The sequence below is a fragment of the Falco cherrug genome, chromosome 12, assembly GCF_023634085.1.
Source record: "Falco cherrug isolate bFalChe1 chromosome 12, bFalChe1.pri, whole genome shotgun sequence".
In the NCBI taxonomy this organism is placed as follows: domain Eukaryota; kingdom Metazoa; phylum Chordata; class Aves; order Falconiformes; family Falconidae; genus Falco; species Falco cherrug.
Genome location: NC_073708.1, coordinates 31,223,971 through 31,248,642, shown reverse-complemented (window position 1 = coordinate 31,248,642; position 24,672 = coordinate 31,223,971). Strand labels below are relative to the sequence as shown.

Sequence of the window (24,672 nt, the reverse complement as noted above, 5' to 3'; positions counted from 1 at the left end):
GGTAAAATTCCTGATGGAAGCTTGTGCCAGCAAATCGTACATTACTAACATGGAAGTCATGGCCTATGCCAAATTTTAAGTCTCCTGTTCCAAAGCACAAAAGTAGAAAAGATGTAACAAAATAATTTGATGAAATAGTTTATTGTTAAAATATTGCTAAAAAGAAAAGAAAAAAACCCAACAGAGCAAGGTAAGATTTCACTGTCACATTTAGCAAAATGTGTTGTTTTGGTTTCTGAAATACCAACAAATGACCTTGTGACCCACCTTGTTATACCAGGCAGTTACAATTAGCTTTTCCTCATAATCACGTAACTTCGCAAGTTTGTATTCAGCCTGCAAGGAGAAAGAGAGAAGAGAATCTCAATTAAAACAAAAATAATCTGCATAAATTTACTGCAGTCCATCGAGGGAAATAAACACATGCAGCAGAAATGCTTAAAAATGCGGAAGAACTTGTAAACAAATGACTATGAGAGAAGTTACGGACTCCTTCAGGAAGAAGCTAAATTTTACACAAGTTGTAGTTCAACTTTGAAACATACTTTGAGGGGGTGTGTGTGGTGGGATGAAACTGTCACGAATGAGCAGTTAAGTCACCTGAAGACTCACCAAAGTTATGAGTGAAAAAGTTTTAATCTGTTACTTGCTCGTGACAGAAATGCATGAAAGTCTAGGGTGTATCAGAAAGTCTATAAATAATTCAGTAATCTTTTCATCAGAAAGTCAAAGACAAGAATGTATCTGTAGTGGCTGAACATTCTTACGTTACTGAATTGCTATTACATAGTATACTTAGCTAGTATGTACACATAGCAGAAAGTCTGAGGCCACAGCATTTATAAAGTCAGCCCTTTCAGCTTATTATAACCAGTCCCATCAATATGGCTATAAAACCAAACTGCTGCATTGCTCGAGTTTTTTTTAGCACTTGTACTACTGTCAACAACCCTTTCAGGATTTCAGCCGAGCAGATTTTACTGAATTAACAGATTTTACTCTTCTATATAGGACTACAGTGTATGAAACCACCGATAACCAGGGATGTAGTAAATTAAAGAAGTCACTGCCCAAATACCTAGTCCCTCACGCAAACTAAGTTACGCTACTACTGAAAAAGGTCACGCTGCAGCGCTGAGCAACCTACTGTAAGAACAGCAAAACTATTAGCTTTATGAAGTGTTTTGCCTGAGTTTTTCCAGAGGGTTTAGAAAGAATCCAAATTAGTGTTTCAGTTGCACACTGAAAAACACTGCTGAACAGTAAACTGCTGACAGACTTACACTAGGATACAAAGTTAATTAAGCCCAACTAAGACTCTCTAGTTTTGATGGTCTGCGCAGTTTCTAACTGAATGCAGTGTTGAAGGGTATCGGATCATTGGGATACAGCAACTTGAGTGTCTAATACCAGAAACAGCAAATATGTCAGAAGTCACTATTAAATATTAAGTTTTTACCTCTAGTGCTTCAATTTTTTTGTCTTTCTCCATTATCTGTTTTCTGAGCAACATAATTTCTGCTGATGCGGGATTTAGCTTGGGATCTAAGGTTTTTATCACCTGTAACAAGGCAAAACAAAAGCATTACAAGTCAGGTTTGATTCACAACAGCTCCGCATCTCTTTTGCTCACAGCAGAAACATGAAAACAGACTGAGCACTAGTAAGGCAATTATAATGAAAACTAGGCTGTTACACCGGAGGTACATCAACGGGTACAAAGGAGTTATTAATGTATCTCATACTTTAGCTAAACCCCATTTGCTTAACTGCAGTCAGTTAAATGTGTGAGCGATTTGACTAAAAATGCTACAAGCAGCTACTAATTTTAATTGAGAGGTGGGGGGGAGACACCTCAGGTCGATCTGTTTGAAAATTTAGGAGGGAGGAATGTTTATGCTCAGAAATATGCCACTCACATTTCTCGCTTTCTCAAGGTACATTTTATATCGTTCTTCCATTGCTTTCATATCCTCATCTTTTTTTCGCAAAGCTGCTTCCAGCTCTCCAATCTTCTGGGCTATTTACAGAAATTATCAACACACACGTACAAAATAAAAATAGACATAGTACTTTCAAGGCTTCCATGTTCTCTTGATTTGACCACCCTCCCCCAGAGAAACTGTTTAGCTACTACACAATTTCTTAAAGTTGCTATTTCTGTTTCAGTTGTACCATAAGGTCCCACCTGACCTTGAATTCCAATTGCAGAGTACTGTTCAACAAAACTAAGCCCCATGAAACTCTCCCTGCCCACCACCATGTGTAAAAAATCCCTCCACCCACCCCCACTGCAGGTTTAAAGCTAAGCTGTAGAAGAAAGCCTTATCCAGAAAAGTATCCCACAGCCCAGTGGCTATAGGAATTTCAGAAGAAACTTAACACAGTCTCAATAAAACCCCAAAAAATGATACACAGAACTTACGGTTCTGACTAACATCAGGCTGGAGTTCTGCAAGATCAGCCTCCTTCTTCTGTAACTCATCATGAACTTCATTCAACTTTTCCCTATGAATGAAAGGTTAGGCAAAGTATTAAGCTCACAAATAATTTCATGCACTGTTTTAAGACTGAAAGCCGAAACTTGATGGTGGTAGTGTTTAAACAACTATTTCAAACTCTGGCAATGCTTTTGAATTTAAACAGAAATATTACTACATATTTTTGAAGAACCACAGAAGTTGCAACTTGTGAATTGAGTCTCATTTACCTAAAACTAAAAACAAAAAAAGAAAATAAACAATAAAAAAACCACTCCAGCATCTCCTTAGCAGGAACTACACCTGCTGAAAGGATGGAAGTATTTCAGAAGAATGAAACACATTTTAGGCCCAGCAAGAGTGACTGTTTCAGTACCCTGTTGGAGAATCAGAACAGTTATAAAGCTATTGGTGATGAAGAGACACTTAAGTGGATAGTAGCATTACAAGATTATCAGGATCAGAGTAGACAAAACTAGAACACTATATACTTAACTCACCACATGCATGATTCTCCAATCAGTGGCTTTGAAAAACAAGACATCCCTACAAAGACTTAGGCCCTTTCTGTGCTACAACAGTCAAATTATTTAGCATAAATAAGCTACTGCAGATGCATGTGCCTTACTTACATATGTGCTGCCAATTTCTGCTTCAGGTTGCTAGACTACGAAAGGAAAGAGTTAAAATTTAGTTGTATTTCTGTATTTCATGCTGTGCAATGTTAAAGTGCTCTTACAAATCAGCCAAGAATACTTAGCACACCTAAATAAGTCAAACCAAATAAATCCTAAGAAAACTGCATTTTTTCATGCATTTCTGTAACTGTATTCATATTTTTTGCGTTGCACAGATACTAATTCCAGCATCTTTTTTCTTTAAAGGTATCCTTCTTACTACACCACTCTTTAAGGACAAAAGCAGTGGATTTTAGAAGTAAAGCAGAAGGTAGAAACGTTAGTTCCTTAAAGAAGGCAGGGGAAAAGAATCACATAAAACACGAGCTTTTCAATTGAAATGCAGTTGGTGTGGGGGTCTCGTGGATTCTCATACTACAGAAACTAAGCTCGTCTGCTCTGAATACAGTGGAGCCAATTCTGTGTTACCTAAACTGATGGAGTTTGGAGACAGGAGAGAGTTTTTACAATACATTGAACAGCCTCAACTGTTTAAGATCCTTGCTTGATCTTTTGAAATGTGTGTGTTGTTCAGGATGAGGAGGAGAGGGGTCGGGTGACCCAAAGGGGTTCAAAGCTTGCTTACTCTTACTGCTGCATAAACTAGTGCCTTTCAAATTGACCTTAAAAAAATAAAAATAAAAACGCACCAAACCATGATCTTGCCTTCTCAGTAGTTATCAGCACTAGACACATTGAAAAACAAGAGGCACATTTAAACAAAGGAATTGATGTTGCACTGAAGGATTTTAAACACAGCCAGCAATATGTCTTCAAGGTCAAGAAGCCTGAACTTTTAACTTACTCCTTCAGTCTTGGATCCCTGCTCCTGTAAAGTCTTTTGCAGATCTTCAATCTGCTGTTGTAACCCCCCAATACGTTCTTCATTTAGCCTTTTAGGAAGAAAAGACAGTTATCTAAATAGATCACAACAGACAGATTTTTTGTTTCATATCTGGATGATAATTTTTCAGAGGGTCTACCCAGCAGGACTAAGCCACAAAAAAAGTGACTTCAAGTGCTTTTTTTTTGACTTTAACTTCTGCTGAAGCAAACACATAGCAGCTTTATTAAACATTTCAGAATAAAAGACCTAGAATCATTTCAAGTTTTGAGACAACTACCCAAAATTCTCACACCCCAGTAAACTTTCAGCACTCACTAACTGAAAAAGAAATTCAGACCATGTCCCAGTATTACAACATGATTAGTTTGAAGTTCTAGAAATAAGAGTTTATGTCCCTTATTGGTCTACCAAGAATCATTCAGAGCTAAGAGCGCCCTATAATCAATACTTCCTTCAGAGTACGCTACACACAGACCTACCACATTTTATAGCTACTTTTGTTTGCCTGCTCTATATCCTTTTGTTAATGATTACACTGCTGAAAGAAAAAGGATAATTGGCTTCCTGCACAGTGCTATACTACAGATGCAAGCCACAAGGCCACTTCTGAAAAATTAGAAATCATTTTTTGCTGTATTTTACGATGCTGTTTCACCTATCACCTTTTCTCAGTTTCTAGTTCATTCACTGTCCGATGCTTTTGCTCCAGCTGTTCCTGTAGCTCTGTAATACGCTCATTTTCTGATCCTTCCTGTTGTAATAGAAGCATCTTATTTTCATGCTGCAGCCGAATAAACATTTCTCTGAATCAAAAACAACAACAAAGTCACTATTAATTAAGAGAAAGGTGACTAAATGTAGGAGGTAACATTCCTGTTCACTCCCTCAACTTTAAAGTCAGTGGAACAATTCTGCTTAATGATACAGTTGGGCTAACAATCCAACTTCTTATTGAAAGGTAACTTACAATTTTCAAATATCACAATAGTGTTTCTTTAAAGAGATATGAGCAAATTTTTAAATTAAATCACTCCAAAGCCAGATTTTATTGTGCCTTTACATTTCACGCTGCCAGACTTTAGAAGTAATATTAGCTACTGTGTATTATTTATTTACTCTGTCTGCCAGTGGCAAGATAAGAAATGTTTCATTCAAAGAGGATGTTTCAAATCAAGCTTTATATACAGCAATCTGATATTCTTTTAAGAAAGAATGCAAACTAATTACAGTATGGGGAAATAACTATGAACAGCTACGTGTGGATCCAGACAAGCATCAAGGAGGGAAAGCAAGAAGTGGGAGACAGGGTCATGTTGCCAAAAATACTGGACTTTCAGAGAGGCAATATTATGACCCACCCACAAAAATCCGAAAACAACCTCAATCTTTTTGTCTCACCTATATTCTACCGGCAGAATTTCAGCAGCAAGATTCTCATGGCTTTTAAGACGAGATCCACCTGAAATTGCATGGGAAGTTTGATTTAACAAACTTAAAGAAATCACTGATACACATAAAAAGCCTCTGAAGATAAAGCAATACCTGTTTGACTCAGGTGATCCTGCTGCATCTGTGAATACCGGAGCTCTTCATTTGTCTCTTTCAATGCATCACATTGTACTATCAGCCTCTGAGAAGATATATCTGAGTTAGAATTAAGTCATACTGCACCACGTTAAGACCAAAGAACATTAACAAGGAATAGTACTGACACACACACACACATTCTAAGACCTATTTTATGTTTTAGATGCACACAAACATACACAGGAAGTGCTGAACTCATTTTTACGGTAGCACTGCTTCTGGGAAGGTTTTCCTCTTGCAGATTTAGTGGGTGTTCAAATACACTCTCGTTTCAAGGGACTTACCTCTTTTTCTTTGATTAAAGCTTCATGTTTTTCTTCAAGTCGCTTCATTTCAAATGCTAGCTTATCAGCTCTTTTTGACTCTTCGGACAGTTTGTTATGAAGTTCTTGGACCTTTTCATAAAAAGACTATATTCAGCATATGGATGCTGCAAGATGCTACCTTTAAAAGCTATGTTAAAACCTTCACTCCTGCCCAGTTCAGCCAAAACAAACAGCTGGGCCTCCAAGGTGCGGGGAAAGATGGGATGGGGGGACCCATGTGTTTGGGGAGGGGGGGAAGTTTGCTGTTTTGTTGTTTAGTTTTGTCTTCTAGGGTTTTGGGGGGGGGTTGTCTTTTTTTTTTTTTTAAAAAACCAACTCTTGGATCTCTTAATTACTAATGAAATAAGTGAAATTGAAATAAGAGCTTTACAGTTTAAAAATGAATCTCCATGAAGAAAGTTAAGAATATTACATACAAGTAATCTCAGTAATAGCTTAACGATCTCTCGCAGGCACACAAAGTACCTCAGTTAAAGTAAAGCCTGCAAACCATGGACAACCAATCTGTTGAGAAGGTAACTACAGCTAAGCTTGCAAGTGTAATAAACAGGGGGAAACAAAAGTGAATGGCAGAGTATGAATGACTGTTCATGAATAAGAAATTCTAAGGGGACAATACATGTTAATCCCATGCACTGTTAAATTAAGATGTTTGATTTGTTTTGGTCACCAAACCATATCTAAATAGAACTGTTTTAATTAAGATTACTATCTGAAGAAAAAGTAACATCTTAAATATAGATGTAGCCTTACCTGTTTTTTGTAGGTTTCTAGCTGGGCACGTGCTGCGTTGGCTTTCTTCAGCTCATCCTCCAAACTGACTGTATTGTGCATGTACATCATGTTGGTTTCCTGCAGAGATTTGACTTGCCTGCGGAAGTCATTCAGGTCCTGTAGCTTTTTACGATACACTTCAACAGTTGATTCCAGCTTACTTGCCTTGTCTGCAGTAGCCCTTAATGAAGAGGAATTAGAAGAACAAGTACATTTCTTCAAAAGATTTTAAGAAGTCAAATTCTGCTGTCATGCACATTCAAGCTGTTTCCACAGACAGATGCAACGTGCTTAACAGTTAAAAGTTAAATCTTACTGCTTCGTTTTAAAATGCATAATCAATGAAAAATTGCATTACGCAAAGATCACTTCTAAAAACTGAGATCACCACAGAGTTTAAGTGGGAGTAAGACTGAGAGTCAGATGCCAGAAGTACAAGCAAGGGTTAGTATGCCAAATATCTCTAGGGAATTCTGTGGGGTGCAATGTAAACGCACCACAACATCCTGTGCTAGATAGTTACCTCAAAGTACTGGTAGCTGGTACGGAAAAACATGCATAAGTTCTCATTATGGGATTAGACATAATTAGAATGTAACTGCACTGTAAAAATGATCATTAGCAGATATGACCCAGAACTGTCACCTGATCATTAACAAAAATTTACGTGGTAAAAAATATTTGGATCATAAATACACAAATTAATTTTAATATTTGTTTGACATCTGCTGTATCATAGCACTAGAAGCTAGTACAAGACCATTATGGAAGAAAATCTACAGTTAAGATTTGTTTCAGATGTTACTTAAGAACTACTATAAGTTAAACACCTGAATCCACTTTTCTTTCTATGTTTTATTCACACTATTTTATAAATAACAGACCTGCTTTTGCAGTACGGTTTGCTTTGGATATTTCTTGGGTGGTCTGATATTTAATGTAGTTTACACAAGCTGGAATGTTACGTTACATTAGCATCAAGGTTATTGTGAATTTCATCTCATTTTGTTAATCATGTTGCTAACCTAAATCTAGCCTAGAATGCTGCCACTAAAAGTCACGTTAAAGCTCTAGCTTCATATAAGCTTTTCTACATCAGAAAAGGCAGCCTCTTGCCAACAGAAATGTCACCTTAATAAGGATGCAATCCCCGCCCCGATCTCTTAATTCTTGCATAACTTACAACCTTCCATCCCATATGAAGAAGAATAATTTCTGCATTCATTAATCCTGCTTCACAGAAAAATTTTATGCTGCTATTCTTATGCAAACAACAGAGCCTATGCCTCAAAGCTTGCACTCCATCTCTGCTTTGTCAAAGGGCCCTCTTCCAACATGTATTTTAGATCTCATTCAGATAAGATCTATCTGCAGAAGTAACACCTCAGAAAAAAAATCTTGTTAAATACAAAGCCTTGGATTTAGCCATTAAATCCTCCTAATGTGTGTACAGGGAGCGCTCTCTACTACATACCTAAGAACATCATTTTCATCTTTCAAGGCTCTAGATTCTTCTGCCAAAGAGGTTAGCTCATTGTTTCTATGTTGCAGTTCAATCAGTTGTTTTTCTAGGTCTTCACAATGGACACGATAATCATCTTTTGCAGCTTCAAGCCTACCAGATCAGAAACAGGAACACTGTTAAGAACTCATTGCTATTACACATTTTTAATTTTGTACTAGAACTACTGAAAATAAACAAGACAAAGGAAACCTACTGATTTAAGTAGCCAGAAAAACGGTACTGTAAGCATGAAAAATGTTATGGTCCACGTGTTTAATCACAATGGATTGTATACTGCAAGTTTGCCGTATCAGCACCAAGGGATCACATGAAAAGTGATACCTTTCCCCCCATAGGGATCACAGGGAAAAAGACTAACACGTAAAAGAAATCAGTACCGTAAAGAAATATGGTGGGGTTTTGGGGGGTTTAGGGTTTGGTTTGCTTACACACAAATCACTTTGGCACTCATTTTCTGCATTCTATCACCTTTCTTGAAGTGTCAAATGGCTACAATACAGCAATTAAAAAGTAACATTTTCTACAATAACAGTTTTTGGGTTTTTTTTAAAGGTAAGGACTGTCTTAAATATGTTTATACAGTTCTAGATGCCCCATCCCTGGCAGTGTTCAAGGCCAGGTTGGCTGGAGCTTTGAGCAACCTGGTCTAGCAGAAGGTGTCCCTGCCCATGGCCGGTGGGTTGAAACTAGATGATCTTTAAGGTCCCTGCCAGTTCAAACCATTCTGATTCTATGACATTGAGATGGAAAATCCTGAAAGAGTACCAGAAATTCTCATGATATATTTGAAATGACAAGCAAGGGATTTTTGAGAGAAATCATTTCATACCTGAAGTTTTCTTCTTGCAGTTGTTCCAGCTGCAACTGTGCATGAAAATACTTTTTTGCAACCACAGTACTTGGATCATCCAGAGAGTCATCTAATTGCTCTAGCCTGTCATTCATAATCTCATTTTCTGACATCAAGCTGTTTTTTTCATCCTGGAGGGCAGCCACCTAGTGCAGATAAAACAGCATCAACATTGTAAGACCTGTTCGACTGGAAAGAACTACAGCAAGACAGCAGTACATCACCAAATTAGTTTATGAAAAAGGCTGAGCGTTTAGAAATTTTAGAATGTAATTTACACAGCATACTTGAGCGTACAGATGCTTTAGTGTATGACAGTTATGAAGCACTAAAGGAAAAGTCCCTCTAAAAAAAAAAAAGACAAAATTTTTGTAACTGAAACCATGGTAAAGGCAGACAACGTGAAACGGAGAGAAACTGGTACTTTCATTAAAAAGGATACCATGGACGCTACACAAAAAAACCCCTAAGTATTGGTGTAAAGATACTCTCCATCTTGCTCGTACTTAACCATAATAAGCAGGATGGCACTGGCTAGCACACCAACACAGTACTGCCGTGCGCTCAGCAGTGAATGGTTGTGCAAGAAGCGGTTTCAGGCGCCGTAAGCTAGAAAGCACACACGCAAAAGAAAAAAAACCTAGACAGCTTTATACAGAGCATGCATTTTTTGCAACAATCAAACAAGTTTGATATTGGAAGTGTTCACAGCTAAGCAAATGAGAATACAACACTTTATTGAAACAGTAAGTATATTAACAGCCATAAAATGGGGAAGGATTAAGAGGATAGAACCTTTAAAGTTTTTCTAGTGAAAGCTGTTGTGTTAATTTTAACATCCTGTCAAACATAAGAGCATGTAGCACGTGTTAGTTAACTGGCATTTAAACAGGGACAATATGCTTTTTTGGTTATGTTTTCCTGAATCATAAAGAAAACCTACCTTTCTTATACTCTTGGAAAATATCAAGGAAGACTGAGACCTTACAAGTGAATTTATTAAGAATTAGTTTAAATGAGAAGCGTCAGTCAACACTATGGCTTCAAATAAATAAAATAAAATAAACATATCATGGTGACATTATTAGATTAAACATCAGATATAACGTAGAGCACACAATATTAAGAAACAGTTTGTTTGTGATCACAATTCAAAAGTCTATCAGGAAGACAGATGTAAGAAAACAGCAATTAATCTACCACTTCATTAGGTGCTGGCTTTCTAGGTTCACTCCTTTTTACATACCAGATCACTTTACCATACACATGCACACAAAACACCTGAGTAGAGAGCATATCTGAGCCCTGCTCAGTGTCATACTTCCTGTTCAAGGTTCAGCCACTCCTTAAATATGCACATTCACACTTCTAGAATAATGTTAAAAGAACACCCACCTCAGACTTAAAAAAACCAAAACAACACAAAATTATCACAAAACTCAGAGCGAGTTTTTAACCTTTTCTCAGTTGCTTTCTGATAGCTTTCTCTTCTCCTTTTCTATTATGTCAACGTAACAGAAATGGTGTCAAAAGTCAACACAAATTTAAATTAAACCACATCACGTTACTGAAGAGCTATGGTGCCATTAACTCATCTGTTTATGCTCAGCAGTCCCTTTCTCTCAAACATTTTTCATGTCTTCACCCGGCCCACGCTGTGTTACAAGCAGCTGGCTTTGCATAACCTATCATTACTTATTAGAGAAATCTCAGAAGAGAAGTTTGTGGGAGACAGAAGAAAGCCTGGGACTTCTCTAATGAGACATACTAAGTCCTTAATGGAAGCAGAAAGTGCAAGTGAACTGTTATCCTAGCACCTCTGGAAGTATGAGCTTTTGGACAGTGAATACATTTTTTGAAGTTTAACAACTGTAATCTGTGAGTTTAGCTGCCTAATCAACCCTCTTGCCCATTTAAAAGAAATCATTTTCTCCGGCAGATTCTGCTCACAAGCATTTTCAAATCTCTGTTTTCACTAGGAAGCCTTACTACAGCCTCAAGAAAAAAGGAAATGAAGTATTCTAACAATAGCTTCCTGGGCATGGCAATTACCTATGAGCTATTCTGAGCATTCCACTTTGTCAGTTGTCATTGCCTGTGAGAAATGTAAAACTGGCCTCTGGTTTTGTGGTTTGTTGGGGTTTTTTCAGAGGTTCATACAGCCGGTATAGTGCTCTGGCTCCTATAAGGAGACGCCACCCAAATGTTCTCTTTGTACAGAATCAAATCTGAGATGAATGGCCTTACCAGATAAACCTATTTCTATTCTCAGATTGTAGTGCCATAAAAGAAGAATCAGACAGAGGGCTAACAAATGGATTTTTTTTTTCTTTTTTCTTTAAGAAATTGATTAACATGCAAGTTCTGTTTATTGTTATGAAGTCCTCTCTCCTTCTTTTAAAGAATGACTTGATTAATTTCTATACCCATTAAAAACAAAAGTAGGCCTATTATCAGTGTGGTTCGAAAATGTCAGCAAGAATCTATTAGTTTCCATTATTTTTGTTTCCTAAAATATCCTCCATGTGTAGAGCCTGTGCACAACTGTGTAGAGAATTCTAAAAAAAATTCAAATTTTAGACTTTCATCAACTCCTATTAAAAACAGCACTATTTTCCTACAATTATATTTAATGACTGATTATTAATGAACTGGATTTTTTGGACACCGTTCAAAAGACTAGAAGAAGAAGTGACTAAAAATGAAATGGGCAATTTTTAAAGCCATGGTAACATTGTTTTGATGCTACCTGCTACTAAGGGTAAACATAAAGCTAGCAGACCAAATGACCTTTGAGTTAGCAGCTGGCACACTTCCATCAGAAAACTATTTCCAGTAATTGCATTTTGGAGTAGAGAATGATTGCTTTTTCCCCAGAAACAGCTAAGAAATCTCACAGAAACTTAAATAATTCAAAATGCACTTTGCCTTTCAGAATTTCTGCATCTTAATAGCAGCACCACTACATATTAAAGATAAGCCATTCTTACCTGTAAATCTAGCTCTTGACATCTTTGTGCCAACTCTTCTTTTTCTGCTAGAGCTTCCTGAAGATCTTCCAAAGCTTTTTTAAGCTTTTAAAAAATAAGACAGTCAGTCATTCTGGCCCATATCCAAAGTACTCACAGTTCTAGCTTTCAGAGCGTCTCAATTGCTCATAACCAATTGTTTAAAAAGGATGTGTTAGGTGCACACACTGACACAGAAACCTACGTGTATGCTGTTAGATCAGGATCTCTGTTCATTTCACCTGCATTCTAAATGACTACCACACATAATAAATTATTGAAACTCCGAGTAACATCCAGATTCAACAACAACAACTTAGGCTAAAAGCGTAGCAAAACCAAACATAGGAACAATCACGTTGTCACAATTTCAAAATCACTGCCTGTTAAATCAAATGCCCTTCATCTCAGAATAGAAATACTGACGTTCCTTCATGGGCAGATACTTTTAAAGACAACCTCATTTTATGCACAATGCCTTGTAGTGTTCAGGTTATCAAGAACTTTCATGGCCCCTTAAAAATAACCCGAAGTGTTTAGCCTGACATGGCTGAGCCTTGATGTGCTCCTAGCTGCTCTTGCAATGCGGGTTTGCACTGGCCAGTTTTACCCCACCCAGAAACATGACATAGCAGTCACCGTTGTGTTGGGTTTTTTTCAAAGAATGCTACAAAATCACAGATAACTTTTCACTTAATTAGCAGTGAAGAACAGCATTACTTTATTGTATATTCTCTGCCTACATCTGTATGTTGCTCTGCCTTTTGTGTACCAATATGGTTTAATCAGATCAGCTCAGAGTGGAAAACAGACCAAATAGTCTGTGCAGATAGAAGACAAAAAGAGTGCAATTTATTGTTGTTTATTATTTTTTTTAACTTTTAGAATTGGAGAGGAAGAGAAACCCTCCTCTTCATTTGAGGGATGGCAAAATACCAACTTATTGTTCAGTCTTGAATTACAACAGCAACAAATACCAGGCAGTTACCTGCTGTTCCATTTCACTTGATGCATCAGACGTGGAAGGACCTGTTATTTCCTTGCTCATGAGCTACAGAAAGGCCACAGGAAAAGGAGGTTAAATTAGAGGTTAAATTCACTCTCTGTTAAGTACTAATTGGATTTTCCACCATGTCCTTACATCCTTCAATATATCAAAACAGATTAATGATAATTTAAAAAAACAACTTCATAGTTGATAAAGAATTTAAACAAATCTAGAATAAAATTACTTTTTTTTACCTCCCATCTCCCCAAATTAACCAAATTAGCAGTAACATCTTAATGAATGAAATCTGTGATCTGTTGAAGTTACTGCCATTCCCTAGTCAAGTTAAAATGGAGTGAACCAGAGGATGAGATTTCACTCAATTAATTTACTAGTCATCACACTTCTTTTTGTCATGTTAGTTGCCATTAAGCAAACAATGGGAACACCAACATAGTTCTCACTGATCTCCAGTACAGTATGTTTGTCAAGAATTACAGGGCTTTACATCTTACTCAGGCATTATAGTATTATTTCTGGACCTTCTTCAGAAAGAAAGTTTGATTAGTTAGAATAAGGTTTATGGATTTATTTCTCTCAATAGGCCACTCACAGCTTTAAAGACTATATAGTCAATTTAAATCTACATTTTCAAACCTACTACCACTGATACCTTGATGAGAGTGCAATTATACATAACATTTTCTTCAAAGGCAGTATCTAGTTTCTGCCTCCCTCCACACTCTGCCTCACAGTCCTGAAGCTCACAGATGCAAGTGACTGTAGAGCTGTGCTGTGAGCTAGATCACTAAGATGATCCAATGCAGAACAAGTTAAGATAGTGGGGGATAAGAGTAGAAGAGATGCAGCTGGGAGTTTGTAAATCAGATGCTGGAATGTTCTGTCAGAACAATGTAGCCTCAAACAGTTACAGTCAGCTTAACTTTGGGTCCAAGACTACAGCACTGGGACAGAAATTTCAGTACTTGACTCCACTATACCTGGCAGTTGGCAACGAGATACATTTTTTGTATGGAACAGGAAATCTTAAGCATTTATTGTATTGCATTGTTGTATGTTTGGGCATATGAGACTGAAATAAAAACCCTTAGGTTGGGGTCTGAGACTTTTTGGTCCTGGATACTCCCAGATAATTTAGGGAAGTACTTACGCTCTTCCCTGACCTTTGCTTGGACAACAGAATTCAACAAGATGAACAAATGGATATTGAGACTTCTCAACTGACAGCATTAGGCTATCAATTATTACTTACCTCTTGAATAGCAGTCATGACAACATGTTGAACAGACTCTTCAAGGGTCATGATATTTTGTATGTGTTCTGTGGAAAAGAAGTGGCAGTGACTCATGACGTTCACCTTAATGGTTTGATCAACATGACATACTATTTGCAGAAAGATCCAGAAGAAACTATTCTCTATAAAGCTTCTTCAAAAGAGGTAGCACTCTTTTTATACAGAGCACTACCATTAACCAACATTATTATCCAGTAATATAGTAGATAAGGATAAGAGATTAGAACCTCTTAAGTGAACAGATTTATATTACATATAATAGAGCAAGGAGATTTAAAGACATCTGTATTTACATGGTTCTTTGTTCATACATTCACCTATGTATTATACATAAGATTTTCCAAAGAATCACTAAGCTCACAATTGAGTTAATAAATAAAACTCAACAGAAAAAAGTAATTGCCAGCATCTGCATTCCCAGCGCAGCCTGAGGGCTTACTTCCTGAACACGCTTTTATAAGTCATTTCAGACTACCTGGGAATTGCACCTACTCTACTAACAGAATCATGCTGACGATTCCTTTGCCGTCAGAGCATCGAGCATTAGCTCCGGTAAGGGGAGAGAAAACACAACTAATTCAGTCTTGAGCCTCTGTAGACAAAAGGCAGTTTCTAATACAAGCTTTTAATTTAATTTGCTTGATTTACATCCAAATAGTTTTAGGTCTCAGTGCATATTTTAACAAGTACAAATAATCCACATGCACTTCGGACTATTATTTTTAAACCCACCCTGATCAAAGTTTTGAGTTTTATTCACAAAATTTTCCCATAGATTTTCTGCTTTTAAGTGAACTCGTTTCAGAACAGGCATCCAATATATTAACAACAAAGACTTTTTGATAGATAAGAAAAGTTTCTACATCTCCTCCACCTTAATCGCCTGAGGCAGTCTGCTGTTAGTTGAACAGGTTAAGGTAGTGCGTACCTTGTTTCCTTTCACAGTTGACTGCACAACCTAAAATAAGCTGCAGAAGCCTTCCCAGTTCAGTAGGATCTGAGTTCTCTGATATCCGGTTTAAGTCCGGAATAAGCTCTTCTGAAATCTGCTGACCCAAGAACTGAAAAAAATAAAATAAATAAATGAAGAAAGAAAGTAGGCTTCCACTTTTGTACACAAAAATCTGGTACAATGTAAGAAATCTGGACTCAAGTAAGCCATCCAGAGAAAATGGTCCATTAATAAGTTTGCCACTGTAAAACTCGTGGAAGGGAAAGATTTTAAGCATTAAACACGGAGATACACACTAAAAATGCTGCCTCATGAGGGAATACATAGATAGCAGTACCGGATTAGCAAATCTGAAAAGGCCTTGATCCAGCAGAGGTTCTTAACTAATTTGTTACAGGGCTTCGCACATGAAACGCAGCTGTCACACACTGTGCCTCCCTTGCACCAGCAATGACTGTCCCAAATGCCTGTCTCCACCCCACCAGCGATGTGTGTTTGGGGAAAGGGGTACTCAGTGCACTGCTAGCCAAGGGCCTTTACCATGCTTGGCACCTCGGATTTTTCTCTGAATAGGCCTAAACGTAATCTAAAGTACACAGCATTAAAAAATATATGCAATGAAGTTATTCACTTTAGTAACAGTTCTGTAAAATTGTTCTGGCAAAACCACAAGTTCGGAAAGTCTATTAACTAAGGGTTTAGTTAGCTGACCACTTACACAAAAAAAAGCAACAGTGGTAAGTTAAAAGTTCTTGGCTAGACCTCAAATATGAGAGAATAATTTGGTCTACCAACATAATTAAAAAAAGGAATTAAAAATGCTTCCAAATCAAGTTGCTCCCTAATCCTTCAAAAAGCTCCACATAAACCTGAAGTAGTTCTTCTGGGCTTGCCAGGGAGCCTCAGTCCTGGCAACACAGAGAGGTTTGGCACTCAATACCACAACCAAACCCAGATGAGACCAGGAAGCCATAAGATGGTCTGGCAAGTTTTTCTATACCATACCCATTACATAACTGTAATCAATCTCCATACAAAATTCAGCTTGCTTTTTTTTTTTTTTTTTTTTTTTTTTAAACTAAAATACAGCACCCTTTTACGGCTACCATATTCATCCTGCATGAGAGAGAACAAACTATAATCCCTACAGTGTCCATGAGGATTTGTAACTTATCTCCCAGCTTCCAAGTGAGTAGGGTTGCCGAATCTGTTTCTGTTGTGTACAAAAGGATTACAACTTCACTAGACAAGAGCAAATACGAATGCACACACAAAAGTCAACAGGCTTCTGCAGCTCAGTCCTTATGACACTGACCTGGGCAATGACGGAGACAATGACGGTCTCCAGATTATACTCAAAGAGTCTTATCTAAAATACATCTGCTCCAATTTATTTTATATTCGCTCAGACCTCCCGCTTAACCAGATAACTATCATATACTTTCTGCCAAAAAAGTCCTTAAAATACATTATTTTGACAAGAAAAAAGAAATGCAAGCTAGGTGAAGGAGGACAATAATCAAAATGTTTAATTATTAGAAAACATAAAAATTACTTTTTCCATACCTCATGATAGTAGTCCATAATTCCTTGCAGTATCTTCTTCAGATTACTGGACTAATGGTTGTACATGAAAGATAAGGTTACTGGCTTTTATTAGAATTCTTAATTTTGCTGAAATTAAATAATAATTTATAATAAAATGTTTACATAGCAGCTCTACAAGAGGACCCTATAATGACACGGGAAGAGATATACCCCAACAGGAAATCCCCATACAACAATGCTGGAAGACAGACAGTTCAAGTTAATTTAAAATAACCTAAAAAAGTTTGAAGTTTAAGCTTAATTCTGCAGGGTTTGGACAGCTAGATACTCTCAGGACAAAGACAATGCTCAACCCCACAAACTTTCACTGACTTCAGTTTTGAATACCTTTATTCTCCAGTTGTCACCAACATCATCTTTAATGCGGTTTAGCCAAGATGCATCAAACCAAGCAACATCTCTGAAAAAAAAATTAAACAATTAAACATAAATAAGCTCAGACTTAAATAAGATATGACATTCCCAGCATTAAATCATCATACACTTGACTACAGTGTCTAATGAGGCACGAATTCCTGGAGATTGCAAGTTATACCTATGACACAAGAAATTTCCATCCTGCTGGCTGCACTAAGACACTACTTTCCAGGGAAGGAAGAATTTCTGTACATGCTTGAGCTAGCTCCAGCTAGGAACACAAGGATAAGGCGGCCTTTGTTGTGCTGAATTTTTATCCCTGACAAAGTGATCCTAATGGCATAAAGAAACATCTTCTTTTGACTAGTGCTGACGTTAAGTTTGGTTCCTACTTTTGTACATTTGGGTTTTCCAACATTCACTACAATTTATCAAAGGCATTTACCAAGAAAACAACAACAACAACATTTTAAACTACTGACATTTCATATTTTTGTATGTCTTTGTTTCCCTTGAGCAGAAGTATATTCACTTTGCCAGCATAAATAAGGATGAGTTGCTGAGTGAGGTGTTTACACACATTGAGCTGCCAAACAGTACATCATAGCATATCTAACAATTTCTCAGCTTTTACACAGTACCGTTTATTCATTGGTCTCAAAGCAGTAAGAAAAGTCAATTATTATTCCCACTTGCATATAAACCAACTTGTTTATAAAGAAGCTTGCCTGAAGCCTGTGGCAGCCCAGTACCGCAAACACATGGGAAGTGACCTTCAGCAAATCTTCACTAAGCAATCCTAAATCAACTTTTGCCATGCTCCAGGAAAAGGGTGAGCTCTGTCCTTACACAGCACATTTAAAAATCTTTTCAAGCAGTCAGAGGGGATTCTGGATCTGGCTTGTGGGTTTTTTGGGGGGGGCATGGGGTGGTGTTTTAAGTAATTTCTTAGTAATCAAAAATATAGTTTGAACAGAAGATGGTAATTAAGACTTCTCCTTTGTTATCTGAGCCAACAACAACAACAATAAAATTGCAGTGATGACTTGTAGCATGACACTCTTCCAATAAAAGACTTGTGTTACAACCCTCTGAAGTAACTGCAAATTTCAAAACTAGTGTGTTGCTCAACCCAGTACCATTTGTCATTACATCAATAACATAGGAATTATTCTGCTTTTGATAATGTTTAATAATAAAATTGCCAACTAAGCTTCACATTCTTTCTTCCACACAAATAGTAAGCTATCATTTAAATCCCAGAACTCAAATCTAAATCAACTGAGCAATCCCAAGAGGAAGAGAGCACAAAGGCATGCCTTTTGAACTTTTAATTCCTCATTTCAAAGAGGAACATATTGCCTGAAGCATGGATATCCACGGAAATAGTGTCGATGGGAAAAGTGAAAAAGATCCCATCATTCTTCCCAATTACCCTTAAGTATGAATTTAATACTGCAGCATTCTAATATCTCATCACCTCCTCCAGTCTATCGCTTTGTTCAACTATTATATCATCCCCAAAACAACAATGCAAAGGCATATTTTATCTTCTGCTATAAACCATCCACTCTAAGTTTCTGTCTACTTTCAAAGCAACTATGCATATCAAACAAAACCCTCAAGAAATTAAACACCTCCTCTTCAAACTTAAGTATCAACTTACATTTGGTGAAGTACCTGTGCCATGGCAACCCCATTAGTCAGGTCCTGAACATCTCTGCAAGGTGCAGCAGTATTGAATGTCTGCAACTAAAACAAGGAAAAAATTGTGTTTCTTGCTCAGAAGACAGAAGGACAGAAAATTGGTTACCATTTTCCTGTTCTTCAAGGCACAAGCATTTAGCATGGTGTCTTCCTACTTGATGCAGTTGAAAACCCTTTTGAACTTGCAGTTTTTAAGCCAACCCAATTATCTCAATACTTGTGACTGTTAATTATGACGAGTAGCTAAAAAAGTTTGCACTACCATGTTTTGCTTTTTCATTCTATTCCTTATATTGTAAATCAGATTATGGAATACTGACTTGGGAAACTAAAGTTGTATTTATCCATACCTCAAATTATGTTGCAGTGCTTAGTTCTGGACACATAACTGCCTAAACAAAAAATGGCATCAGAACAAGGGGCAAAAGGTGAGGGGGGGAAATCCAGCCTTTTACTATAAGCATTTAGTAACAGAAGTCACGACACCAACAGAAACCCCTGAAATTATTTGGGGGTTAATAACACAAGGGAGAAAATAACGAAAATAACACAAAAATAGTGGAAAACAGCCATCTGAGAGCTACTGTGGACTTCCAGGATATGAAGATACCTGAAAAAACCTGAACCATTTCCAGTCCCGTGAGCTGGCAAATTAGTCCCCTGCAATTCGGGAATTCCAAAATCACTCTAAAGATATTCCTGTTTAAATATGCACCTTGAAAATACTGATATAAACCCAAGAAACTTTACTATAACCTGAAGTTATACATCTTTTCCTGGTAATAATATTTTATTCATATATTATTCCTGGTATTTGTATTTTATATTTATTTATTTATTTATTTTCCGAGCATCACACTACCTAGTGTTTAAACACAGGGCTGGACACAGTTTTACCCCAACTACATACTTCTATCTAAAAATTAAGCAACAAAGTCCCAGTTTTCACTCTCCTCCTCTATTACAAAACCAGATTAGGGATGGAATCATTTTATAAGGAGTTGCCTGATATAGTCTATATTAATTGTTATATGCAATCTTTGTATTTTAACTGGTGCTTCCAGACACAAGTACAATTACAGCACAAGCAAGATGCAACTCCCGTCTTAAAGAAAAAAATCTAATAGCTCGAGCATTTTGCAGCTAGTTTCTCCAAAAGCAACATAAATGATGAATACTTTCAATATGACTGCATCCTTAGAAAGCACACCCAGCAGACAGTCCTATACGTAAGAACCCCATCATCAATGTGATGTATAACACTAGTTTATTAAGACATCCACAGGCAGCTCTTCTGGTGCCCTGCTAATTTATGCCTGTAATTCTGATTCACATAAAAATCCTTAAAATACTGAGGTACCCAGGTCCTCAGACCAGACTGTCAAAAGCAACCGTGAGCTCTGCAAAATATTTCCTAAGGTTCCGCAAAGTTGTGTCTTGGAGAACCCCTGGAGCATAGACAGTGTATTTCCATTTAACAGTCCTCAATGAGGTTTTCTTCCATTAACTTGGCCAAGACACTTTTTGCTGCCACAAACTCGGCACACAGACATTCAGCAAGGTATCCCCTCTTGTCAGTCGGTCACCTGCTAGCTTTGCCTCATCTCCACTTCTTGTGTGGATGGTGAACAGGCTCCTCCCCAGTTGCCTTCTGCAGAAACTCAAGTCCATATTGACCAGTACCATACCCATCTCCTCCCGCTGTGTCTTTCCCCCACCCCACAGCTCTCATCTATGCAGCCAATTGCCATATGGAAGCTCTTCCATACTTCCCATGAGGGCAGGAATTTGTTCTCTTACTTTTCTGGTTTTCAAGCATTTAAGATCTGTACGATGGGATAACCTCAATCTTAAAAATGTTTTGCCATTTTGGATACTATGTGTTTTTTTTTAAACCATCCCCAAGCTTATACCTAACATTTTGATAGAATTAGCTATTATAACCTCAATGTTTTATTCCCCAAAACCCAAACAGCTCAGAACAAACTATTCCAGGCAAGAGAGCTGTCTGCACACACATGGCAGTTCATCACATAGTTAAGAAAACAAGAGCTCATCAACGATTCTTTCAAGTTCAGCCTTCTTTACAATGATGAATAAAACAGAAAGGAGAAAGTTTGCTGTGAATACGATTAGATGATGTATACGCAGAACAGAATGGAAGCAAGAACAGATCCTTATAATCTGTTCACTATGAAACCCAGCTTCTTAAACTTACTATGCATACAAATGTCCTAAACTACCTGTCCATCTGTGAGAGGGCTTTCCCAAACATCCTGTGACCAGAGGTCACTGGTGAATAACCTTATCAAGCGTGTTTGGGAAATGGAGCTACTCAAACCAGAGTGATGGAAACACTGTTTGCAGCTGTGAGAATTTGAAGCAGTTATCATCTACTCTATGTTTATAATGAGTGACCATATACTTTGAATATTTGCTTGCTTGCTTGCTTCAAAAGAGTCTAATCAAGCCAAGAAGAGAAAAATATGGGAAGCATGTGGTTTTTTTTTTTTAATTTGTTTTTCAGTTTTAAAAAAGTGGGGTTTAAATCTTGTATTACAGCAAGTGAGAAGTCAGTAATCCCTGGTAGGTTACATAAAAGATTAAGTAGAACACCACAGTCTAAAGCAACTGTGATTGACAGCATTAGTTTCTAATACTACAGCAGCCTGAATGCCAACAAGAACAGGCACGAAAGCTTACGAGTCAAGACGGAGCACGCCAGAATTCAGAGTTTTACGGCACAATACTGTCATGCTGCTATTTGTATGCACCCCCTTCTAAACCAAATAAATTGGTAAGTACATATAATACCATTTCACCCAAGCCTATTAGAGCAGGTAAACAAAGCCTTAGAAAACCCTGTGACATGCAACACTGCTTTATGTATGCCAGTATCTCCAAGAATAGAAACAGCTAATTAAAAGTAAGCAAAAAGCAGGACTGGGAATCTTAGTTTCTCCATATATTTAAAAGTTACATAAGCACCTAGAAATAATAGAAGTAGTATTAATTATGGGTTCTCCAAACCCTATACCAGCCTAGTCATTTCCTCAAAACAGATTTTTACTATACTTGCAAAACCAACGAAAGTAGTAGGCATGGGGAGGAGGCAGGTAGAAGCAGCCAGGACTGTAGCAGTACTCTCTCCCCCCAACTTTGATTAGTTTTACTAAATACAGCTTCAGGGCCATGCTGCTACTCGTGCTGAAAACCATTTCAGGAATCTAGCTTAAATGTACCCTACCACTTGCTACTATAATAGAAGCAAGTATTTTTTCTCTCAGACATACGGCTATTATGCTCACAATATACATCTGAAAATGTAATTTTGTGGCACGTAACACTTAAATGCCTTTTCTCTGGATCTGTTGAAGGCTCTTCCAAACAGCTGTAGATGAAACAGGAGTGTTCACATTACCCAGTGAAATTCAACCTATCCAACTCTTGGGAAGATACGGCCTCAGTTTCATCCACATGATGTAGAGTTGAGGTTCTCTGTTTCATACTCAGATTATACACATTAGGGACAGAAGTTTTATGGAGTTAGTCAAAGAGATGTGTCTCTGGACAATGCACGTTTTATAACACAGAATTTGTTAAAATAAAAAAAAAATACAAGATCTGGCGGTAGAACACAAAAAATCATGAGCATCTCTTTGCTATATTAATGAGTAAATAAATTGAGAAACCTTTAGAACCACATAGAGTTACAGAACCCATTTCTCTTCAGATCTTCAGCCACCCCAGATCATTTCCCCCCCTATTATTCAGAATGAAATTAAAATTGAAAGAATGTGTCAAACATATCTTAATGTTAACAACTGGTGTCTACTACATTGTAAACTGGGTCCAAGAAATAGGGTGTTAAATCTAAAAACATGCATCTGGCAATGCTGACTGTTGCACAGAAAACCTGAACACACAGAGTTGTATGTACGTTGACATTAAGGACACTACACAAAGCTCTTTCAGGTTAAGGCTAGTTAAAGTTCCATTAGCATTACCTTTAAAAGTCATGATGTAATTACAGCTATGCATTCTGAGGATACTAGAAGTGAGTATTAGGCTTAAAATATTTGAAACAGGAATTGTAAAAATTTTAAGAGAGTTCAGCACTGCTGACAGGATTTTGAGAAAAGAGTTCAGGAATGCCCTGCTTTATTTTGCAACTGAATCATGATGAAGTTATTCTTACGTGACTACTGAGAGGAAAACAGAAGGTTAAAGAGCCCCCAAAAAAGGAAAGAAAGGTATGTATAGATTAAGTGACAAAAGATATCCACCTCAGAAAGGCAAGCATAAGACAACTGAAACTCTAAAGGCCAACAAAACATCGGAAAGATACAAGATCACTACAAGGCAAATGGAGAGAGGAAAAGAAAATAGTTTTTTCAGTGATTTATTAGACTTTAACTTGTTAAAACTTCTGTACTATCACACAGAAAGTAAAAGGAGTATCTACTCCGCTATGTTGCTATCACTTTTGCCAGTTTCATTCCTAGATCTCGACAATGCTTCTAAAACAGTCCCTTCTTTCCCTGATTTACACTTCACACAGCCAAAACACCTGCTATTGCCTCCTGCCAGGTAACTGTGGCCTTCCCTGCCAAGATTTCATCTGAAAGTTGTATTTAGCAGAGCCCACCCTTGCCAATAATGCAGCATCTACAAGAGCAGAATTACCCACAAGGAAGCAAAAGAAACTTGTTAAGACATAAGGGATAAAAACAAAGCAAGCCTGATCAATGAGACGAACACATAGGATTTGATTCCGTATCTTAAAGGTCTTTTCCCACTTAACGTGATTCTATTGTTCTAAAGACGTGCTGCTCGCACAACCAGCGCCCACGTTTCGGTGTGCTGCGCCTGGCTAACCCCTGCCTTCACCTATCCAAACCTGGGATGAACCGTTCCGAGGTTTCTGCTCCCGCCAACTCAAATCAAATTAACTGCACGTATTTATTATTACTGTTAATTACTGGGCAGTTCCCACACTGAAGCCACTGCTGCAGAGCCACTCCGTGGGCCTACAGGACACTCAGAGGACCCCGTCTGCGCTCCGCGGGAGTCGGGAAGGCCGTTTCAGCGGCTCCAACACGCGTCTGTCACGCAGGCCGCACGCCCGCAGCCATGGCTGTCCCCGAACCGCCTGCGGCTCCTGCCACCTGCCGCTGGGGCAGCTCCCCGCCCCGCCCCGCGCCTGACAGGAGCCCCGGGCGGCGGGACGCCGGCCCCCGGGAGCCGCTCGCCTCAGGGCGCCGCCGCCCCCCGCACGGCCAACAGGTGCCCCCGTACCGCTGCCGGCCGCCCGCCGCCCGGCTCCGGCAGGGACAGCCCCTCCCGCCGCGGGAGGCCGCTCCTGCAGGCCCCCTCGGGGGCAGCGGGGACGCGCCGCCGGCGGGCAGGGAGAGGGACCCCGCGCGACTCACCCAGAGGATGAGGCTGTCACAGAGCAGCAGGTCGGCCGGCTTCGCCTCCATGGCGCCGGCCTCTCCCGCACGGCCGCCCCCGCGGAGGGCGGCTGCGTGAACGCCCGCTGCAGCGAGCGCGCTCACGCCCAGAGCGCCGCGCAGCTGCCGTGACCGCGCGCGCCCCCCCCCCGCCCGCGCCGCCCCCAGCGCCCCGCTCCGCGCGGGGGGGGCGGTGCCAGGGCGGACACGTCAGCGCC

The 24,672-nt window shown here is 38.6% G+C and overlaps 1 protein-coding gene across 1 annotated transcript in view; it reads right to left on the bottom strand.

The window, feature by feature from the left end:
• Positions 1-24,615, bottom strand: part of HOOK1 (hook microtubule tethering protein 1) — a 28,839-nt gene extending 4,224 nt beyond the window's left edge. The window contains exons 1-21 of the mRNA XM_055725199.1: positions 24,434-24,615; positions 18,961-19,046; positions 17,265-17,337; positions 16,896-16,946; positions 15,306-15,438; positions 14,336-14,403; positions 13,063-13,125; positions 12,057-12,140; positions 9,046-9,212; positions 8,166-8,306; positions 6,671-6,872; positions 5,876-5,986; positions 5,547-5,634; positions 5,403-5,463; positions 4,667-4,807; positions 3,963-4,050; positions 3,113-3,147; positions 2,426-2,508; positions 1,920-2,020; positions 1,460-1,561; positions 268-336 (exon numbers count right to left, since the gene is read on the bottom strand). Of these exons, the coding sequence (XP_055581174.1) occupies positions 268-336; positions 1,460-1,561; positions 1,920-2,020; positions 2,426-2,508; positions 3,113-3,147; positions 3,963-4,050; positions 4,667-4,807; positions 5,403-5,463; positions 5,547-5,634; positions 5,876-5,986; positions 6,671-6,872; positions 8,166-8,306; positions 9,046-9,212; positions 12,057-12,140; positions 13,063-13,125; positions 14,336-14,403; positions 15,306-15,438; positions 16,896-16,946; positions 17,265-17,337; positions 18,961-19,046; positions 24,434-24,484 (1,998 nt within the window). The 5' untranslated portion in view covers positions 24,485-24,615. The remainder of the gene's footprint in view (positions 1-267; positions 337-1,459; positions 1,562-1,919; positions 2,021-2,425; positions 2,509-3,112; positions 3,148-3,962; positions 4,051-4,666; positions 4,808-5,402; positions 5,464-5,546; positions 5,635-5,875; positions 5,987-6,670; positions 6,873-8,165; positions 8,307-9,045; positions 9,213-12,056; positions 12,141-13,062; positions 13,126-14,335; positions 14,404-15,305; positions 15,439-16,895; positions 16,947-17,264; positions 17,338-18,960; positions 19,047-24,433) is intronic.
• Positions 24,616-24,672: the final 57 nt, after the last annotated feature.